Here is a 22,509-nt window from a genome sequence, read left to right on the forward strand (position 1 = left end):
ATTTCTTATTTTAAAATGTTAATATGAAGGGAAATAAACCAGGATAGAAAGGACCAGCATGGTTTGAATTATTAAACAACATATTTTTCGTATAAAATCTTTGTTATACGTGACTAGGGGTGTGATGGGGGCGTGACTAGGGGTGTGTCAGGGGTGTGGCTTAAGTGTCCCTTTTTCTCATCTCAAAAAGTTGGGAGGTATGCATGCAGGCTTTAGTGGAGATGTCAAAAATAAATCGGCAGTCATTTCAGCACTTGAGACGCCTTCGTTACTGACTGTGTGGTGGTCTTCAAGTGGTTAAAGTTAAGTCTCCTTTAAAACCTTCTTAGGCCTGAAAAGCAGAATGGTTTCGTTACCGGGGAGAAATTTAAAATGCTAAGCCGAGGAAGCTTAGAAGAGAGAGAGACATTTTTCCTCCTTGTACTTTAGCATGCAGTAATTGCCCTGATATTTCCATTTCGATTTATGCATCCTCCTACAGCTCTCTTGTGCAGTTTACAACATTAAATCAGATGGGATGTTTACAACAATATTCCTCGATTTTCCGTTTTTGGAAGCTGAGCAGCAGGCTGGCTTTATCTTCCTAGCGTGCTACCCGAGCAGAAAGGCGCATATTTAAAATGAGTGTGACCTTAAAGACGTGTCTTTGGAGAGTGACACGAATGTTCAGAGATCAAGAGTGGGAAATGGAACAACACTAAAGAGCCATTTCTCTTCATTGCCCAAAGATTCCGCACAAACCTGTTGCCAGCAAAGGTCACACACTTATCCCTCGTAGTAGAGAACTGCATTGTTTATAGGACCTTCTCTCAGAAAATTAAGATCCTGAAGAAGTATAAAATGGGCATTTGGCATAATCTGAATTCTTAAAGTACACCTGAAGTGAAAATAAACATAGGAAATAATGAATTGTATGTGTAGTACAGCTAAAGGCCCGTACACACGCTCAACCAAACTGCCTGATTGTCGTCTGACTTAAGTCTGTTTTAAGGTGGCCACACACCATACAATTTTTTAAATATCTGTTCAATTTAAGAATTGCAATCAATTTTTCTGACTGATTGTAACATTTCAAAAAATATGACCAATGTACCACACACGTATGTTACATTTTTCCCCAATTATGATAAAAATGATTGGATACTCTGACAAAATTGCTAGGGTGTGTATATTAATAAATTGGCAATCTAACACACACCATACAATCTTTACAAAGATTGAAGAAAAATATCTGGAATTCCAGATCGATAAAAATCGAAGAAAACGGGAAATCCAATTGGATTTGTCAGTCGAATGAAAAAAAAGCTTTCGATTTTTTGGGGAGATCCGATCGTTTTTATCGAATTACCGTAAAATCGGATCATTTTATTGTATCGTGTGTGACCACCTTTAGACTGCTGGACGACAATCAGGCAGTACACGTGCAAACGACTTGACTAGCGACTGATAATAGGCGTTTTGCGCAATCCAACAGTCGGATCTATTCACACAGCAAAACATCAACATGAACTTCCGCACACTCATGCAAATCCTCATGCAAATCCACTTACAAAAATCATGCAGCAATCAATGCTGTCCCTCCAGCTAAGTTAAAAGCTGGGATCTTTGTTACAAGAATTAAGTCTCTTGCGTAGTCGCATACATCGTGTAGAGGTAGCCCAGTGTCGTATGTATCCTAACTCTGGCCCTGTAACATGCATAGCACAAACATGCACGCATTCAGCGCATCAAAACCTATATAGGGAATAGGAGAACATATCCTTAATGTCCTCCCGGGGACAGATAGTGCATCTAACTAATCCTGCAAGGGAGCTGGTAGTACCTGCATATGTACCATGCGAATACACCAGCAATAGGGAGAGCACTAGATAAAATCCTAGCCACAAAGGATCAAATACAATTTAAAAAAACACAAAATCCTCACCTTGAGCTACGACATTTAAACACTTGTGGATTTAATGGGGAGGTGCTGGAAGGGGTGTGGCAAGCAAAACATCAAACTGAACTTCCGCACACTCATGCAAATCCTCATATGAATCCACTTACAAAAATCATGCAGCAATCAATGCTGTCCCTCCAGCTAAGTTAAAAGCTGGGATCTTCGTTACAAGAATAAAGTCAAGGTGAGGAGCCTGGATTTTATGTTTTTTAAATAGGATCTATTCACATGACTGTTAGTGTGATGTCATGCAGTTGATGCATGTGTACAGGTTTTTTGAAGGACTTGTAAACTACTTATTTTCAATGTGTAGTTTGTCATTCCGCTTGCGTGTAGTGTTGGGCGAACACCTAGATGTTCGGGTTCGCGAACGTTCGCCGAACATCGCCGCGATGTTCGGTTGTTCGCGCCGAACTCCGAACATAATGGAAGTCAATGGGGACCCGAACTTTCGTGCTTTGTAAAGCTTCCTTACATGCTACATACGCCAAATTAGCAGGGTATGTGCACCTTGGGAGTGGGTACAAGAGGAAAAAAAATATTTGAAAAAGAGCTTATAGTTTTTGAGAAAATTGATTGTAAAGTTTCAAAGGAAAAACTGTCTTTTAAATGTGGAAAATGTCATGTTTCTTTGCACAGGTAACATGCTTTTTGTCGCCATGCAGTCATAAATGTAATACAGAGAAGAGGTTCCAGGAAAAGGGACCGGTAACGCTAACCCAGCAGCAGCAGCACACGTGATGGAACAGGAGCAGGCGCAGGAGGAGAAGGCCATGCTTTTTGAGACACAACAACCCAGGCCTTGCATGAGGACAAGAAGCGTACGGATAGCATGCTTTTTACCGCCATGCAGTCATAAATGTAATAAAGATAAGAGGTTCAATAAACAGGGACCGGGCGTCAACGCTAACCCAGCAGCAGCAGACGTGATGGAACAGGAGGAGGCGCAGGAGGAGAAGGCCACGCTTTCAGGTGCAACTCAGGCCTTGCATGAGGACAAAAAAATGTGTGCGCAAAGCAATGCAATGAGTAGTTTTCAGGACACAATGGGCTATTCGGAGGAGCTATTCCCACCCCCACAATCTTCTACCTGTGAAAGGTCAATGGAACAGCCACAAATGTTGTGCCCGGATTCACAACCTTTTTCTGTGGAAAATGCACCTCGCACTGAAATGCAAGGCGAGGCCGAGGATGAACATGACGTCAACAACTCAACTTGACGCAAAATGGGGGCGGAACAGAAAGCTGCTTTCAATGTTTTGAAGGCCTTAATTGCCTCCGGCGGCCAGTTAGATGCATCATTCATCACACCCACATCCCAGAGCAATGTGTGCAGGAATTTGAATCGCAGGAGGTGTACCGAGATCATCTGGACAAGTGACCAAGTGACAAGTGACCAAGTGACAAAGTGAAAAGTGACAAAGTGACCTGTGACAAAGTGACAAAATGACAAAGTGACAAAATGACAAAGTGACAAGTGACAAGTGACAAGTGACAAATGACAAAATGACAAATGACAAAGTGACAAAGTGACAAGTGACAAGTGACAAAGTGACAAAATGACAAAGTGACAAAGTGACCAGTGACAAAGTGACAACTGAGAGGTTGTTCTGGGGAGCTCCACTGCACTCAGTCGCATATGAGGAGAGGTCTCGTCGGGACTGCTGATCCTCCTCAGCTTGCTCAAAGCCTTGAGGGTTCCTGAAGATCCTCTGCTTGGAGTTCGCCGGGGTTCAGCTTGGTGTCGGGGTCGGCGGCGTCCTCCTCACTCCAACGTGGCAGATCTTCTGTTGAAGGAAAAAAAAAAACATTGTTAAAAGTCCAGTACCGCTTCTGAAAGACTCACCAAGAGATGCAGGAGCGCTTCAATCTAGCGCACCATCACTCGCTGGGTGATGTCCCTCCCTACGCGCTGGAATTCTACGCTGCAAATGCTAGCACGCTTTTGCGCAGTGCCGAGGCGCATTCCAGCAGCTAGCTACCAAGCTTCTGTGGATCTGATTGGGCCACCATGTTGGATCTCTGCCAAGTCCTCCAAAATTTTGAGCAATCCACGTTGCGTGACTGAGCAGTGACAACTCTACAGTCAGCATTACAATACCACTGCTGTGTTTACTGAAGAAATCAATGTTGAAGATGGAAACCACTGGCATGATGCAAGTGGGGGATTCTGAAGATGAAAACGATCAGCGTGATGATACCAACATCAGGCAACCTGCATCAGGAAACGCTGGTCCCAGCTATGACAAAGAACAGGACGAGGAACAGCTGGAGTTGGAGCAGGAATTGGATGCCCCCACTGCCGAGGGACAGAGCGGTGCACGTTGGACTTCCACAATTTAGCGGGAATGGACAGCAGAAGAGGAAGAAAGTGATGCTGGTGACGAATATGGTGCATCACAACAATCACAACGCTCACAAGAACATGAAGACAGAGGAGTCTGGCAGGACTCTCTGGCACACATGGCTCAATTCATGCTAGACTGCATTGAACGCGGCCCGCGCATTATTCACTATTCATTATTATTCATTATTCTGGAATCTGGACAACACCAATTACTGGGTTTATACCCAGTTTATACAAACACAATGTTAAAAAACTGATTGAAGAAAGTGTCAGACAGGTCAAAAATGGAACAATTCCAGCAGGCCCTTGAGGATGGAGACTTTAGAGAGGAGATTGACATCCTCCTCCTTCTCTAGCCAGTTGTACGCCGACAGACTGACTTCAGCAAACCCAGGAGGACCAGGAGGGCAGCAAAGAACACAAGCTGCTGCTAGTGCCCAAAAGGGAATGGTATTGGCAGTGTCCTTGGAGTGGGAACATTTTCTGACACCCATGCAGCAGCCCACAGAACAGCAATCGGGCAGTTCCACGTCCTCCAACACCAATCGCATGGAGAAGATGGTCAAGGTCCAGGACTACATGTCAGATGGCGTAGCTGTGTTGAACAATCCATCTGCAGACAGACGGTGAGTGTGACAGGCAGCACAGAAGGACCATGGCAACTCACTCATAGTACCACAGTTTGATAGTGCTGCCCAAAAAATTATATGGATCCGTGGACCCGGGCACTGCGGGCAGTACTGGGAAGTGGGAACGCAGATTTTAGTACCTAAACACACGATACAACATGTTTTCCGGGGTCGGACTCTGAGGCACATACAGATGGTCCCGATCATCATCCTCATCATACAACTCTCTCCTGAGTCTGACCCACCCACCACCTCTGCCACCCCAACATCCCCAGACACAGACCCCTCATCGTCCTCAACATTAACTTGGGATGCTGGCCTGAGCCAGACCTTCTCCTCCACATCAGGCCCCATCATCTCCTCAATGGCAGCCCTCATTAATCGCTCTGGCGACGGACCGATGGACACAACGTTCTCCTCCGGGGAGGGCTGCTGCTGACCACTGGCTGCTGGGGTGGATGTTATAGCTTGCGTGGGGCATTGGCTGTTGCTGTTGTTGGGAGTGCTGCTCACAGCGGAGGTCTCTGAGGAACTCATGGTGAGCTCATATAGTGGTTGACGGTGAGTGGAGTATTACTGATCCCAGCAATATACACACTGACTGGCAGAGTACGCAATGCTATATAGTCTGGCTGAGCGGTGTACACAGAGTGGCAGTAAACAATGCTATATAGTCTGGCTGAGCGGTGTACACAGAGTGGCAGTACACACAATGCTATATAGTCTGGCTGAGCGGTGTACACAGAGTGGCAGTACACACAATGCTATATAGTCTGGCTGAGCGGTGTACACAGAGTGGCAGTACACACAATGCTATATAATCTGGCTGAGCGGTGTACACAGAGTGGCAGTACACACAATGCTATATAGTCTGGCTGAGCGGTGTACACAGAGTGGCAGTACACACAATGCTATATAGTCTGGCTGAGCGGTGTACACAGAGTGGCAGTACACACAATGCTATATAGTCTGGCTGAGCGGTGTACACAGAGTGGCAGTACACACAATGCTATATAGTCTGGCTGAGCGGTGTACACAGAGTGGCAGTACACACAATGCTATATAGTCTGGCTGAGCCGTGTACACAGAGTGGCAATACACACAATGCTATATAGTCTGGCTGAGCGGTGTACACAGAGTGGCAGTAAACAATGCTATATAGTCTGGCTGAGCGGTATACACAGAGTGGCAGTACACACAATGCTATATAGTCTGGCTGAGCCGTGTACACAGAGTGGCAGTACACACAATGCTATATAGTCTGGCTGAGCGGTGTACACAGAGTGGCAGTAAACACAATGCTATATATAGCGTGGCTGAGCGAGGTACACAGTGGCAGTAAACAATGCTATATATAATGTGGCTGAGCGAGCGGTGTACTACTGTTCCCAGCAGCGACACACAATGACTGGGGGGGACCCTGGCTAGCGTGGCTGGAGAGCGAACTACCCTGCCTGCCTACCCAAAGCTAAACCCACGGACAAATGGCGGAGATATGACGTGGTTCGGGTATTTATTTACCCGAACCACGTGACCCGTTCGGCCAATCAGAGTGCGTTCGGGGTCCGAACCACGTGACCCGTTCGGCCAATCACAGCGCTAGCCGAATGTTCGGGGAACGTTCGGCCATGCGCTCTTAGTTCGGCCATATGGCCGAACGGTTTGGCCGAGCAACATCAGGTGTTCGGCCGAACTCAAACATCACCCGAACAGGGTGATGTTCTGCTGAACCCGAACAGTGGGGAACACCGTTCGCCCAACACTACTTGCGTGCACAGTATGTAAACGAGTTGGTAGTTTATCCATCTGGAAGTGTGGACATACAGGTCATGCGGTACGTCAGGTCATGCAGTTCGTCAGCTTGTGTGGGTTCTTGTGTGCATGTTGTGCGCTTGCTGAAAATAAAAAAGAGACTTTTCTTTGCTACTAATGTTCTATTTTTTGTCCGTACTACATGTACAATTCATTAGGTCATAGTTTTTTTGTTGTTTTGTTTTTTGCTTCAGGTTTGTTTTAAGCTCATATAAAAATGTAGTTTTACCCCTAAAGCATTTCTGGGTGCACTTTTAATTTAGATGTATGGCATTTTATGGCTCGAGGGTGCAAAACTTTGCATTTTACCTACTGCCAAAGCATACCAGTGCTCCGACATAGCCAGAAAAATGGAAAATGTTGAAGAAATGAACAACAGAAAGGTCAAGTCTTTCAAGACTGGTAACATAAAGGGAACTGAAACCGAGGTGATACTGGCCCTGTGGAACAGGCTGCACAGGCCTTTGAACACTCTGTGCAGCCAGACCACTGAAGACAAGACAAAAGTCCGGAAAATAGTGAATATATTATTTTTAAGTGCACTACGCTCATCAAAACACCACAAAACCTAACTAATGAACAAATATTATAAACATTAATCACTCGCCGACCGCCTAACACAGATTGGCGGTGGTAGAGTGGCTCTGTTGTTCCTCCGAACCACCATATGGTGTCATCTGGCGAGGAGCAAGTTTGATGGGGAGTATAGCCTTGTCACCTAACTTTCCTTTGGAGGGGCTCACAATCTAATCCCTGCCATGGCCATATGTCTATATATGTATTGCGTAGTGTATGTAACGTAGTCTAGAGCCTTTTTTGATTAATAAAAAAAAACAATCAGCAATCAAACAGCACCAAAGAAAGCTCTATTTGTGAGAAGAAAAGGAGGTAACATTAATCTGGGTGCTAAATTGTATGACCGAGCAATAAAAGTTTACCACTTCAGGAGGACCACAGGCTTACACCACACAGGTGACTAGGCTATTTTTTACAATTCAGGGCTCTGCAGCTTTAAAAGCTCGCTGCAGAGCCATACTACTGAGCATACACATTAATCCCCCCCCCCTTTTCTGGCCATCAACAGAGCTTTCTGTTGATGGGCTCTGATCGCTTGTGTAATGTTTGTTTATTTTTTTATTTAGTTGTATATTTTTAAATAAATTTGACAATTTATTTTTTTTCTAATCCCCTCCCTGCCCACTAGCCAATTAGGCTGAGCCTCTCTAATAGGCATTAGCCTATGATATAGGATTGCGATTTGAGCCTCTCTATGGGACAGCCGAGTGACACGGCTGTCCCCAGTACACTGCTGTAGATTGCAGCACTGTACAATGTAAATAGACGGCGGTTTCACGTGTAACATTCTCCTAGCGACGATCGCCACTGGTAGACTGATGATGGAGTGGAGCTCCATCACTCAAGTTGAGATGCGCACACATCGGTGCGTGCGATCCCCTGCGAAACTCCTCCCCAGGACTTGACGCCTTTCGCCGTTACGTGGTCCTGGGGCTGCCACCTTCCCGACGCTTATAGGCCTTAAGTGGTCGGGAAGAGGTTAAAGTTGTGAAGTGGTGAATTGTAAAAAATGGCCTAGTCACTGGGGGGTATAAACCTCTGGGGCTCAAGAGGAGTGTCCATGCAGATTAGTTAGTGCAAAATAAAGTGCATAAGTGTAGGAATAATCAATTTATATGCTCATAAATCATATACAAAGTGCACATAATGATAGGCAGTACATATAAAGGAAATGGGCAATGCACAGAGGTGATAAAGATACATATCCCAGGACAGGATGCTGCAGTGGACAATGAATAACAGCAATCAAATAAGGGCAGAGGGAGGCACACAAATGTTCAGTGGCGTGGTCCACATGACCACTTTGTCAGGAGCTAGTGTGTTATGGGTACAAAGCAGCTTTTAAATCCAATTGGTAGGAGTAGCCGGCCATCTGATTTGGCACCAACAGTGCCATTTGTACACAGGTAAAAACAAGGAACACCAAGAGCCCCAATAGTGTAATATGTACTGGTAAATGGTTACTAGATAGAGTAAATATTAATACTCACAAACCAGGGTTACCATTAGGAAACCACTGTAAAGGCAGGTGGGGAGATTTTCCTGACCCCACTCAGGAATAAGAAGTCGCTCTCTGTAGATGAGAAAAAAGGGGGTTCAACCCTCCACCCAGGGTGGACTCAATATTATGCAGGAGAACAGAGGCGCCAAAAGGATAAAAGGAAGCTAAATGAGCTTAAAAACCAAATTCTTGGTAAATAGAGGAGGTAGTGGTGGACTTACCTCCTCCAAGTAGACACACAACGACTGTAGTAAAGACAGTCAATATATTTTATTTAGGAACTCCAAATATGCAACACGTTTCGCAGGATTGATCCCGCTTCATCAGGCAATAACAACGGAGCAATAGCATATGTGGTCAGTAGAAGAGCCAGGCACCTCTGCCAAATATATTGACTGTCTGTACTACAGTCGTTGTGGGTCTACTTGGAGGAGGTAAGTCCACCACTGCCTCCTCTATTTACCAAGAATTTGGTTTTTAAGCTCATTTAGCTTCCTTTTATCCTTTTGGCGCCTCTGTTCTCCTGCATAATTTGTACACAGGTGTGGCTGGAGTGCACACAAATCCGCACTTCCAGCCCATTGGAATGCACAATATCAACTCACGTGTTGACCAGAAGTGACAAAGAGGGAAGTATGTAACTGCGGTTTTACATATAGTCACGCTGGAACGCAAGGCTTTGGCTAACGTGTATCTTGACTATATGCAAATCCGCTCACTACTAATAGGAATTGTGGACAGCAACTGAAAATCAAAACCCAAAAAGATATATAACATTTTAACTAATTGCTGACAGAATCACATGACGTGCAGTGCAACCAAACATGCTTGGATAAATCCTTCGTATCATGGAAGTCTTATCTCTGTAATTATAATTTCTTCCGGAAGTATCGTACTATCACGTCTAGCATTTCTGTAGGCCGAAGCCTATTTTTTATTCATGTATTCATTAGAAATGTATTGGGTTTATTGACAGCACATAGTCGATGCCTCTTCCAGCTAATTGGATCTCAGGCCCGTCAGATAGATTGAGAATCAATATCGAAAGTACTGTAATTAACTAGGAATCATCTGTGCCCCGACCAATGGGGCGTACATGGGTTAGTGAAAGAGATTATTTTGCAGACTTCTTTAATGATGGCCCTATCCCACTGAACAGTGTAATTAGCTGAGGTGCTTGCAGAGAGAATTCAGCTGAGAGAGACAAGCCCCGGGCCTATTTGATGAGCTCGGCAGGCTACGTGTTAGGCTCGCCAAAGGGCTTCTCTTACCCGCTGCTCCACAGACAGCATCAAGAAAATCTTGCATGCATCCTATTGCGCACTTGCACTTCACTTGGGCAGAGGTCATTTCAGCTAATTAAAAAGGTTTAACAAACCTTTTCAGCAGCCAAGGATGCTGACTTTGTTCGAATCTGTATCTGACAAACGAAGGGATTCATTACTGTACACTTTAAGCTCTTTACATCCATCCAGTGCTGAATATGAAGTCGTTTTTTGGCTCACAAGATGACAGCAACATAAAGTTTAATGCTTTCCTCTATAAACTCAATTGATCATAATGTTCTGAGCCAGGTCCATGTGTGTTTTTTATATTATTGGCTTGCTTGAATTGATTGAATAAACTTTATTAAAAATGTGTTTTTTTAGTCAAGTACAAAATTGAATCTGACTTTAAAGTGATCATTGGAAGCTAAATATGTTGCACTACCAAATAAATTGTACTTGGTAAACGGACACTGGAGCACTTTGCCTATAGAGGCCTAACCACATATGTACATTATGTATACACGGAGATATATATCAGTCTCCTTGTTCCCCTTTATGATTAAAAACACTGTATATATTCACAATTCATAAGAGGGTTTACTTTAAAATAAAGTGTGTCCAATACAACAGTCATGGGTTTGTTAAAGTTAACAGCAAAGTGTATCATCAGTTGACTGCAAAACTTTAGCAATTGTCTTTGCTGATCCCCTCCATTAATTTCCATGGGGCGTAGCTATCTTGCAAGCGTTTGCGTCAAAACAGACCAGATTAACTATTGCTTAACCCAAATTGATTGGTAACTGTTGATTGTAGAGGACACACCTGCCTGTTGGAAGGGCTTATATCATGGAAAAACCCTGCCTCTGATATTGGTAAATCAGAACAAACTAGACCCCATAGGGGTCAACAATAACTCTTCATAGAAGGTAGCTGGGTGGTATACCATATCTGCATTGTGTACAGTGAGACAAAAGTGGTGAACAAATAGAGCTCTGACTTGGGCTGTTTGCTGGGGGAATCTATGTGTGTTGGTGGGGGGATGATTATTGTATATTCATTGTAAATACTTTGTGCACTACACATACTCCTGACTAGTGTTGGGCGAACAGTGTTCGCCACTGTTCGGGTTCTGCAGAACATCACCCTGTTCGGGTGATGTTCGAGTTCGGCCGAACACCTGACGGTGCTCGGCCAAACCGTTCGGCCACATGGCCGAACTAAGAGCGCATGGCCGAACGTTCCCCGAACGTTCGGCTAGCGCTGTGATTGGCCGAACGGGTCACGTGGTTCGGGCCCGAACGCGCTCTGATTGGCCGAACGGTCACGTGGTTCGGGTAAATAAATACCCGAACCACGTCATATCTCCGCCATTTGTCTGTGGGTTTAGCTTTGGGTAGGCAGGCAGGGTAGTTCGCTCTCCAGCCACGCTAGCCAGGGTCCCCCCCAGTCATTGTGTGTCGCTGCTGGGAACAGTAGTACACCGCTCGCTCAGCCACACTATATATAGCATTGTTTACTGCCACTGTGTACCTCGCTCAGCCACGCTATATATATAGCATTGTGTTTTCTGCCACTCTGTGTACACGGCTTAGCCTGACTAATATAGCATTGTGTGTACTGCCACTGTGCACCTCGCTCAGCCACGCTATATATAGCATTGTGTGTACTGCCACTGTGCACCTCGCTCAGCCACGCTATATATAGCATTGTGTGTACTGCCACTGTGCACCTCGCTCAGCCACGCTATATATAGCATTGTGTGTACTGCCACTGTGCACCTCGCTCAGCCACGCTATATATATAGCATTGTGTTTTCTGACACTCTGTGTACACGGCTTAGCCTGACTAATATAGCATTGTGTGTACTGCCACTGTGCACCTCGCTCAGCCACGCTATATATAGCATTGTGTGTACTGCCACTGTGCACCTCGCTCAGCCACGCTATATATAGCATTGTGTGTACTGCCACTGTGCACCTCGCTCAGCCACGCTATATATAGCATTGTGTGTACTGCCACTGTGCACCTCGCTCAGCCACGCTATATATATAGCATTGTGTTTTCTGACACTCTGTGTACACGGCTTAGCCTGACTAATATAGCATTGTGTGTACTGCCACTGTGCACCTCGCTCAGCCACGCTATATATAGCATTGTGTGTACTGCCACTGTGCACCTCGCTCAGCCACGCTATATATAGCATTGTGTTTTCTGACACTCTGTGTACACGGCTTAGCCTGACTAATATAGCATTGTGTGTACTGCCACTGTGCACCTCGCTCAGCCACGCTATATATAGCATTGTGTTTACTGCCACTCTGTGTACACCGCTCAGCCAGACTATATACCGTTGTTTACTGACACTCTGTGTACACCGCTCAGCCAGACTATATACCATTGTTTACTGACACTCTGTGTACACCGCTCAGCCAGACTATATACCATTGTTTACTGACACTCTGTGTACACCGCTCAGCCAGACTATATACCATTGTTTACTGACACTCTGTGTACACCGCTCAGCCAGACTATATACCATTGTTTACTGACACTCTGTGTACACCGCTCAGCCAGACTATATACCATTGTTTACTGACACTCTGTGTACACCGCTCAGCCAGACTATATACCATTGTTTACTGACACTCTGTGTACACCTCTCAGCCAGACTATATTGCATTGTTTACTGACACTCTCTGTACACCGCTCAGCCAGACTATATACCATTGTTTACTGACACTCTGTGTACACCGCTCAGCCAGACTATATACCATTGTTTACTGACACTCTGTGTACACCGCTCAGCCAGACTATATACCATTGTTTACTGACACTCTGTGTACACCTCTCAGCCAGACTATATTGCATTGTTTACTGACACTCTGTGTACACCGCTCAGCCAGACTATATACCATTGTTTACTGACACTCTGTGTACACCGCTCAGCCAGACTATATACCATTGTTTACTGACACTCTGTGTACACCGCTCAGCCAGACTATATACCATTGTTTACTGACACTCTGTGTACACCGCTCAGCCAGACTATATACCATTGTTTACTGACACTCTGTGTACACCGCTCAGCCAGACTATATACCATTGTTTACTGACACTCTGTGTACACCGCTCAGCCAGACTATATACCATTGTTTACTGACACTCTGTGTACACCGCTCAGCCAGACTATATACCATTGTTTACTGACACTCTGTGTACACTGCTCAGCCAGACTATATACCATTGTTTACTGCCACTCTGATTCTGCTGGGAACAGTAGTACACCGCTCGCTCAGCCAGACTATATGGCATTGTGTTTACTGCCACTCTGTGTACACCGCTCAGCCACACTATATAGCATTGCGTACTCTGCCAGTCAGTGTGTATATTGCTGGGATCAGTAATACTCCACTCACCGTCAACCACTATATGAGCTCAACATGAGTTCCCCAGAGACCTCCGCTGTGAGCAGCACTCCCAACAACAGCAACAGCCAACGCCCCACGCAAGCTATAACATCCACCCCAGCAGCCAGTGGTCAGCAGCAGCCCTCCCCGGAGGAGAACGTTGTGTCCATCGGTCCGGCGCCAGAGCGATTAATGAGGGCTGCCATTGAGGAGATGATGGGGCCTGATGTGGAGGAGGAGGTCTGGCTCAGGCCAGCATCCCAAGTTAATGTTGAGGACGATGAGGGGTCTGTGTCTGGGGATGTTGGGGTGGCAGAGGTGGTGGGTGGGTCAGACTCAGGAGAAGAGTTGTATGATGAGGATGATGATCGGGACCATCTGTATGTGCCTCAGAGTCTGACCCCGGAAAACATGTTGTATCGTGTGTTTAGGTACTAAAATCTGCGTTCCCTCCCAGTAGTGTTGGGCGAACAGTGTTTGCCACTGTTCGGGTTCTGCAGAACATCACCCTGTTCGGGGTGACTATATAGCAGACTATATAGCATTGTGTTTAATGCCACTCTGTGTACACGGCTCAGCCACACTATATAGCATTGTGTTTACTTCCACTCTGTGTCTGCTGGGAACAGTAGTACACCGCTCACCCGCCACTGTATAGCATTGTGCTCTGTGTCGCTGCTGACAAAAGTGGTACACCGCTCACCCACCACTGTATAGCATTTCTGTACTGCCACTGTACTGCTGCCAGTCAGCGTGTACTTTAAGGATAAGTGAAATGAGGAAGAAATCCGGTGAAAGAGGGAGGGGCAAGGGAAGAGGTGTTTCCCCTGACGGTTCACGTACAGGCCACAGGGGAGCACCCAAGAAAACCCACTCAATACCGCCCATGTTGTCCAGGACAACAACCCTCACAGATCCAAAAGAACAGGACCAGATAATTACTTGGATGACCTCTCAAGCGTCCAGCAGTGGGTTAAGCAGCACCAGCACATCACGCACGAGGTCCGAGTCCTCAGCCAGTTACAAGGAGCCAGTGGGCACAAAGCTGACACAACCGGCAGCGACACCACGCACACAACTGCCAGATAACCAGACGACGTTGGAGTGAGCTGCGCAGAGGTTGTTCTGGGGAGCTCTACTCCACGGCGGCGGCCCCCCACAATGACATATGACGAGTTTGAGGAGATGGAAGAGGAGGGTATGGACAATGTGGACATAGACCCAGATTTTGTTTGTGAACGAGAACATCGCCGTCGTAGCAGCAGCACAGATGAGTCTGTTGAGGAACCCACTGCTGCACGAGTTCGCCTTGTGCCACAAGGTAGGCGGCGCGCAATTTCAGGCACCGCAAGCATGGTTCAAGTGAGAGGCAAAAGAGGCGCAAACAGAAATCGCCAGCAAGGCAGGTGCTCCAAAGTCTGGGCTTTCTTTGAAGACTGCACTGAGGATGTTACCATGGCGATTTGCAAGGTGTGCAAGACCCGCCTGAGCAGGGGGAAAATTATTAACAACCTCTCCACCACCAGCATGAGCCGCCACATTCTATCCAAACATCCCACACTGTGGGCAAACGCGGCAGGACAGGGTACCACCAGCAACACTGCCTCCCTTGGGTTCACCAGACTCACCACCAGACCCGCCTCAGCAGCAGCAGTAGTCCAGCCATTGCGTGGTTCACAACATTCACAAACATCAGACGATGCTGACACTGTCACTTTCCGGACTAGTGCTCTTGAGGTCTCCCAGTGTTCATCAAACACAACAACCAACAGCCCTTCGGTGTGCAGCCCTACGGTTGAGTTGTCTGTCTCTGAGATGTTTGAGCGCAAGAGGAAATTGCCAGCAAATGACCCCCGGGCCGTGGCAGTAACAGCCAGCCAGCATAGCCAAGGTTCTGGCCTGCGAAATGCTGCCATATCGAGTGGTGGAGACAAACAGCTTCAAGGGCATGATGTCAGTGGCCATCCCACGTTACGTGGTTCCCAGCCGCTACCACTTTGCGCGCTCTGCAGTGCCTGAGTTGCATGAGCACGTGGTCAGCTAAATAACCCGAAGCTTGAAGAATGCCGTTGCCTGCAAGGTTCACCTCACCACTGACACCTGGACGAGTGCGTTCGGCCAGGGTCGATACATCTCCCTTACCGCGCACTGGGTGAACCTTGTGGAGCCTGGCAGCGATTCCTCACCTGCTACGGCGCGGGTGTTGCCCACGCCGCAAACAGCTGCACCGCCGTCCCTCCCACTGGATAACAACAGCAGCACCTACCTCTCTGACTCCTTCTCCTCCAACGCATCTCAAAGCTGTACCTCATCCGGAAACGCTAACCCAGCACCAGCAGCAGTAGGATCGTGGAAGCAGTGCAGCACAGCTGTTGGCATGCGTCAGCAAGCGTTGCTGAAGCTGATCTGCCTTGGGGATAAGCAGAACACAGGGGAGGAAATTTGGAGGGGAATAAAGGAACAGACAGATTTGTGGCTGGCACCGCTGGACCTGAAACCGGGCATGAAGCTAGACACCTGGCACGAACTGGCAATGTACGCAATAGAGGTGCTGGCTTGCCCGGCAGCCAGCGTTATGTCGGAACGCTGTTTCAGTGCTGCCAGAGGCATCGTCACAGATCGGCGTATCCGCCTCTCCACAGAAAATGCAGACCGTCTGACTCAAATTAAAATGAATCAATCCTGGATTGGAAACGACTACGCAACACTCCAGGACCCCAACCAAGTAACATGACCAATGAACATCTGGGATGGTTTAGCGTTTCCGGTCCCTGTTTATTGAACCTCTCATCTGTATTACATTTATGACTGCATGGCGGTACAAAGCATGCTATCCGCACGCTTCTTGTCCTCATGCAAGGCCTGGGTTGTTGTGTCTCACAAAGCGTGGCCTTCTCCTCCTGCGCCTCCTCCTGTTCCATCACGTGTGCTGCTGCTGCTGGGTTAGCGTTGCCGGTCCCTGTTTATAGAACCTCTTATCTTTATTACATTTATGACTGCATGCATGGCGGTAAAAAGCATGCTATCCGCACGCTTTTTGTCCTCATGCAAGGCCTGGGTTGTTGTGTCTCACAAAGCGTGGCCTTCTCCTCCTGCGCCTCCTCCTGTTCCATCACGTGTGCTGCTGCTGCTGGGTTAGCGTTGCCGGTCCCTGTTTATAGAACCTCTTATCTTTATTACATTTATGACTGCATGCATGGCGGTAAAAAGCATGCTATCCGCACGCTTTTTGTCCTCATGCAAGGCCTGGGTTGTTGTGTCTCACAAAGCGTGGCCTTCTCCTCCTGCGCCTCCTCCTGTTCCATCACGTGTGCTGCTGCTGCTGCTGCTGGGTTAGCGTTGCCGGTCCCTGTTTATGGAACCTCTTATCTTTATTACATTTATGACTGCATGCATGGCGGTAAAAAGCATGCTATCCGCACGCTTCTTGCCCTCATGCAAGGCCGGGGTTGTTGTGTCTCACAAAGCGTGGCCTTCTCCTCCTGCGCCTCCTCCTGTTCCATCACGTGTGCTGCTGCTGGGTTAGCGTTACCGGTCCCTTTTCCTGGAACCTCTTATATGTATTACATTTATGACTGCATGCCGACAAAAAACATGTTACCTGTGCAAAGAAAACAGACATTTCCCGCATTTAAAAGACAGTTTTCCCTTTGAAATTTTAAAATCGATTTTCTCAAAAACTATAAGCTCTTTTTGCTAATTTTTTTTTCCTCTTGTACCCACTCCCAAGGTGCACATACCCTGTAAATTTGGGGTATGTAGCATGTAAGGAGGCTTTACAAACCACAAAAGTTCGGGTCCCCATTGACTTCCATTATGTTCGGAGTTCGGGTCGAACACCCGAACATCGCGGCCATGTTCGGCCTGTTCGGCCCGAACCCGAACATCTAGATGTTCGCCCAACACTACTCCTGACGACGCTCCGCTTAAGGAGTGAAACGATCGTAGAGTTGGCACTCTATTTGTCTCACTGTCCTCTACAATCAACAGTTACCAATCAATTTGGGTTAAGCAATAGTTCATCTGGTCTGTTTTGACGCAAACGCTTGCAAGATAGCTACACCCCATGGAAATTAATGGGGGGGATCAGCAAAGACCCTTGCTAAAGTTTTGCAGTCAACTGATGATACACTTTGCTGTTAACTTTAACAAACCCATGACTGTTGTATTGGACACACTTTATTTTAAAGTAAACTCTCTTATGAATTGTGAATATATACAGTGTTTTTAATCATAAAGGGGAACAAGGAGACTGATATATATCTCTGTGTATACATAATGTACATATGTGGTTAGGCCTCTATAGGCAAAGTGCTCCAGAAGCTAAATATGTCCCCACTACTAAGTTACCTATTTTAAAGTGGACCTCTTTCTACCTATGGAATGAGTAAGACTCATGCCTAAGTCATAAATTGTGCCCGCTCCTTCCTGCCTAAATAATCTGTTCCTACTGTGAACCCTACTTGTTCAAGTTCAGTGAGTAAATGTAGCTCTTTTTAGCCTTAAAGTGTACCAGTGCTGAGGCATCCTAAAGATTTTATACTCACCCGGAGCTTCCTCCAGCTCCATAAGCATGTGTCCCTCGCCATCCTCCCGTGGTCTGCCGTTTACCCGCAATCATCCCCGATAATAGGTTTAGTTGCGATCTGAGCCATTTACAGGGGCAGAACACGGGGGGACAGCGAGGGACTCACACATGCTTATGGACTGGAGGAAGCTCCGGGTGAGTATAAAATCTTTAGGATCCCTCAGCTCTGGTTTCTTTTAAACTAAGAACCATTGCAAACAACTTTTCGGGATGTGAAAATGCATAGAAGCTGGAAGCAGTGCTCAGGACTTTCCCTGGCTTGGGTAGAGGGCTGATGTTAGTGTGAAGAATACATTTTTTCAGAAGGAATGCCAACTGAGGACATAAAGGAGTTTAAGATGTACGAGTATTGGAGTTTAGGCGCTAGTAGCAATTTGAAGTGGATATAATATTCATTTGGAAATCTATTTGGGCCTGAGGATTTATTAGGTTTGAAGGATTGGATATTTCGGAGAATTTCTTCCTCAGTAAAGGGATCTCTTAATTTATTGTGATATTTTTCTGAGGGTTTGGGCAATCTGAGAGAGTTAAGAAAATGATTGATACTTTCTGTGTTTGGTAGAGATTTTAGAGGGTCATCTGTGAACTGTAATAGTTACAAAAGGCACTGGCTATAAGTCTTGGGTTTGTGTGCTTATTTTTGGTAGTGGAATTAATAAGAATATGCGCCTCGGACTGCTTATGATTTATAAGATTTGCAAGGACTTTGTCTGCTCTATTTCCTTGGGCTTAATGGTCAAGTTTAGCCCTCTGTAATGAAAAGGCATGTTTGTAAATTAGTGCAGTGCGTAGTTCCTGTCTGAACAAGAATAATTCCTAAGGTTTTGCAGTAGATATAAATTGCTTCAGGGTAGTTCTAATGCTTTAATTCTTTTTGTAATAGACGGTCTAACATCTCATTTTGTTGTATCTTCTTTATGGCTCCTAAGTTAATTACCGGTAATATTCTCATAGAAAATGCTTTATGGGCACACCAGACCAATGACCTTCCAACTTCAACATTTTCACTGCAATTAAAAAACTATGAGGAACTTTTGAACTTGTCCCTTATTTTCAGGGTACCACAAAAGAGAGGTATTTTGTTGCTATTTGATAATGTTGAGCTGTGCTTTATAACAATGTACAGGGAGAAGGGAGCAACTAACAATGATACAATAAATAAAAGCAGCTGTAAAAGTGAGGTAAGTGGTTGACTTAAGGTGGCCACCAACGATCCAATTTCTAGTGAAAAATCGTTCGACCGACCAGAAATTCTGATGAGAAGTGAAATCGTTCACTACTCCATCAACAAACCAATCATTGCTTCCTATCACAACCAACAAGAAAATCCAAATTTTGGTTCACCGAAAATCTAATCGGACGACTGTTTTTATAATAGTTTGTAACTGATTGTGCCCATCGATGGAGATAATTTACACCCAATCCAATCAGAATTTCTGATCGCTCTAACAATTTTTTGCTAGAAATTGGACCGTTAGTGACCACCTTTACCCCAATGAGATGACCAATCGGCAAGATTGGTAAACACGTTTTAGGAGTATGAACTTGCTTTTTTAGGTCAATGTTATGTGATGCAAAAAGGTCACCTGGACACTATGAGCACTTTTGAGGCCCTTAACACTGCCTCGAGGAAGCAAGGTTGCACTGGTGAAATGCGTTGTGAACACGTGATTAACTAGCTAACGACTGCTCAACGCCATTTGGCGTGAGCAGAACGGCAGCTGCAGGGCCACTCCACGCCAGTTGGCGTGAAGTGCTAGGGGCGGAAATTGCAGGGGATCGCTCGCGCCGATGCGCACGCATCCCCACTTGAATGACGGAGCAGATCTCCGGCATCAGCCTCCCAGCGGCGATCGCCGCTAGGGACTGTTAGCCGTCTAATAACTACATCGCTGCGATCTAAAGAAGCGCTGTACTGGGGACAGCCGTGTGACATGGCTGTCCCCCTGGGTGGCTAGGAAGGGATCCGCTGAAGCCTATGACAGCCTATTGCACTGATTGGCTGGTGGGGGAGGGAGGAGGGGGGGGGAAACAAAAATTTAAAACAATGCAGAAATGTACTAAAATATAAAAGAAATAAATCTTTAGAAAAATAAATAAACATCCTGGGAGCGATCAAAGGGGTGGGTAGGGGGAAATCACTTGTGTGCTGAGTTTTACGGCCTGCAGCGAGCCCTTAAAGCTGCAGTGGCCTATTTTATAAAAAAAATGGCCTGGTCACTAGGGGTGGGGGGGGGGGTGGGGGGTTCAAGATCGCGGTCCTCAAGAGGTTAATAAAAATTGTTTACAGTTCTTGCCATTTGGTCATCTTGTTGGTGGAAGGTAAGCCAACAGTTACTACCTTCCCTTTAAAGGCCTCTCTAATGATTTTAATATTGTTGTGTTTCTCATCCTCACTGCCCCTTGTTGGGGTAGTATATCTAGGCCGAAAGAGGAAAACACGGCACCACCATAGGTGGCTATAATAAAAGCCACATGAAGGGGAAATTTGGGCACTTGGTTGCAGCCGCTCGCTGGCACCTCATGGCGAGCACTTTTATTACTGCGCAGGTAGATTTGGGCGCAGCCGGCGCCACCATAGGCCGTAATAGGAATTACAGCTATAGCAGTGCACACAGAGTAACTCCTGTGCTGTCAGAAGACGGAGCTGAAGTTACTTTTAAAACACAATAATTCGGCTTCCAGCAATTGCTGGAAACTGAATTATTTCATTCCCCACCATCCATGGCGGCCTAGAGGGGGAATAGTATTTAGCGCGGCCGGGAACTTGTGCAGCAGCAGGATCAGCCAAATACCGGCTGTATCCTGCGCCCATGTCTCCCGGTGCCGATTTTCTATGTATGACAAATGGTGACAAATTGTACCTTCTTTGTTGCAAATCTCTTCTTTTAGAATAGCCGCAATATTGCCTGATGAGTGGAAAGAGGGGGCAATTTTGGCAGAGAAGCTTGTGGGAAAAAAATTGGCTTGCAGATAACAGTAAAGCTGCATTGCAGAGCAGGCACGTAACATGTTCCATGAGCTTCGAGCACCGGATTATAAGGGGCTCAATTTAGCTGTTGCTGCACAGTTGAAAACAAAATGGCCGTGGATGCTAGGCTGGCTGAAGAGTATTGAGTTTCTGCAGAGTTGGGGTAGTGGGAGTACCCCTCAGGTGCGATCAAGCCATCCTCTCACTTCTCAGAAAGGGGGCGCTCTGAGTATCCTAAACACACTTCATCCCTTCTCTGCCAGGCAGGTCTCACCTGATGTTAATGCGGCTGGCACAGCGTACTCAGCCAGGGTGTGCCTCTGTCCCGCTTGGCCGAGCTGGGGACCAAGCTCTCCAATTCCTGCTGTGGCTCACGAGGTTGGGATGACGTCACTCTCCCGGCATCAGCGCGTCCAGGAAACCAGGACGCCCGCTCTATGCTAGCAATACAATGCAATGAGCGGCGCCTGGACATCACAACGGTAGTAGGTTAGGGTCAAAAAGATACACGCTGCAAGGGCAGTGATATAGTGGACATACAGGGATATAGAAAGGTATAAAAGGTTTTATTTAGCAATTCTAAAGTTTTTAGCATATTTTATCCTGTTGTCGTCTCTGTTCAATACCTGCGATACCTTTGTCCACCCCTGGTTGAGGGGAGAGGCAGAGCACAAGTAGCATACATTACCTGTCATCAGTGGAGCTAGTGAGGCATCCACTTCACTCCTCTCTTTAGCTGCACAGTACAGTTTAACTCCTTGCAGCTCCCTGAAGCATGTCACATGACTGACATACAGGGACGTTAGCCGCAAGGAGTTACACTGTATGAGGTGGTTGAAGAAAGGAGTGAAGAGGAGGTGTTGCTAGCTCTGGTGACAATAGTTAATGTATGCCACGCCCGCTGCCATGTCCTACTAGCCTGAGTGGGGGATGGGTGATTACTTGCTAGTGCATGGGGCCCAGCCACAATTTTGATGGGGGCGGGGGGCAAGGTTTTGCAGGGGTCTAGATGGCTCAGTTTTGTTAGGGGCCCTCCGGTTCATTCTTATGACCCTGGTATCACCTTTTATTGAAAGACAACAAGATTTTTTCTTAACATCCCATCTAGATACATTTTCTGGTTTGCAATACTTTCAGTCAGCATGTTCCAAAAATGTGATTGTTGCTTGTCTTGTTTTGTTTTTCAATGAAGGTGGAACCAGCTGGATCTGGCAATCGTGCTCCTTTCCGTAATGGGAATCACTCTGGAAGAAATAGAGATCAATGCCGCTTTGCCCATCAATCCCACCATCATCCGCATCATGAGAGTGCTACGCATCACTCGAGGTAACAAAGGGAATTATTCATAAAACTCCGAGGAGGAAAGCCTCAGACATCTCTTCAACCAGTCATATTTAATCTTTCATATCCCCACTGTTCCATCTCAGTTCAGGTGTCTAGATGAGGCCCAGTGCATTCTGTGATAAAGCAT

General features: G+C 46.3%; 1 protein-coding gene across 2 annotated transcripts in view; it reads left to right on the plus strand.

The window, feature by feature from the left end:
• Positions 1 to 22,509, plus strand: part of CACNA1I (calcium voltage-gated channel subunit alpha1 I) — a 614,989-nt gene that overhangs the window by 466,881 nt on the left and 125,599 nt on the right. For both annotated transcript variants that reach the window (XM_068252020.1, XM_068252021.1), the window contains one exon: positions 22,231 to 22,364. In XM_068252020.1, the coding sequence (XP_068108121.1) occupies positions 22,231 to 22,364 (134 nt within the window). The remainder of the gene's footprint in view (positions 1 to 22,230; positions 22,365 to 22,509) is intronic.

The sequence above is a fragment of the Hyperolius riggenbachi genome, chromosome 9 (genome assembly GCF_040937935.1).
Source record: "Hyperolius riggenbachi isolate aHypRig1 chromosome 9, aHypRig1.pri, whole genome shotgun sequence".
Lineage (NCBI taxonomy): Eukaryota > Metazoa > Chordata > Amphibia > Anura > Hyperoliidae > Hyperolius > Hyperolius riggenbachi.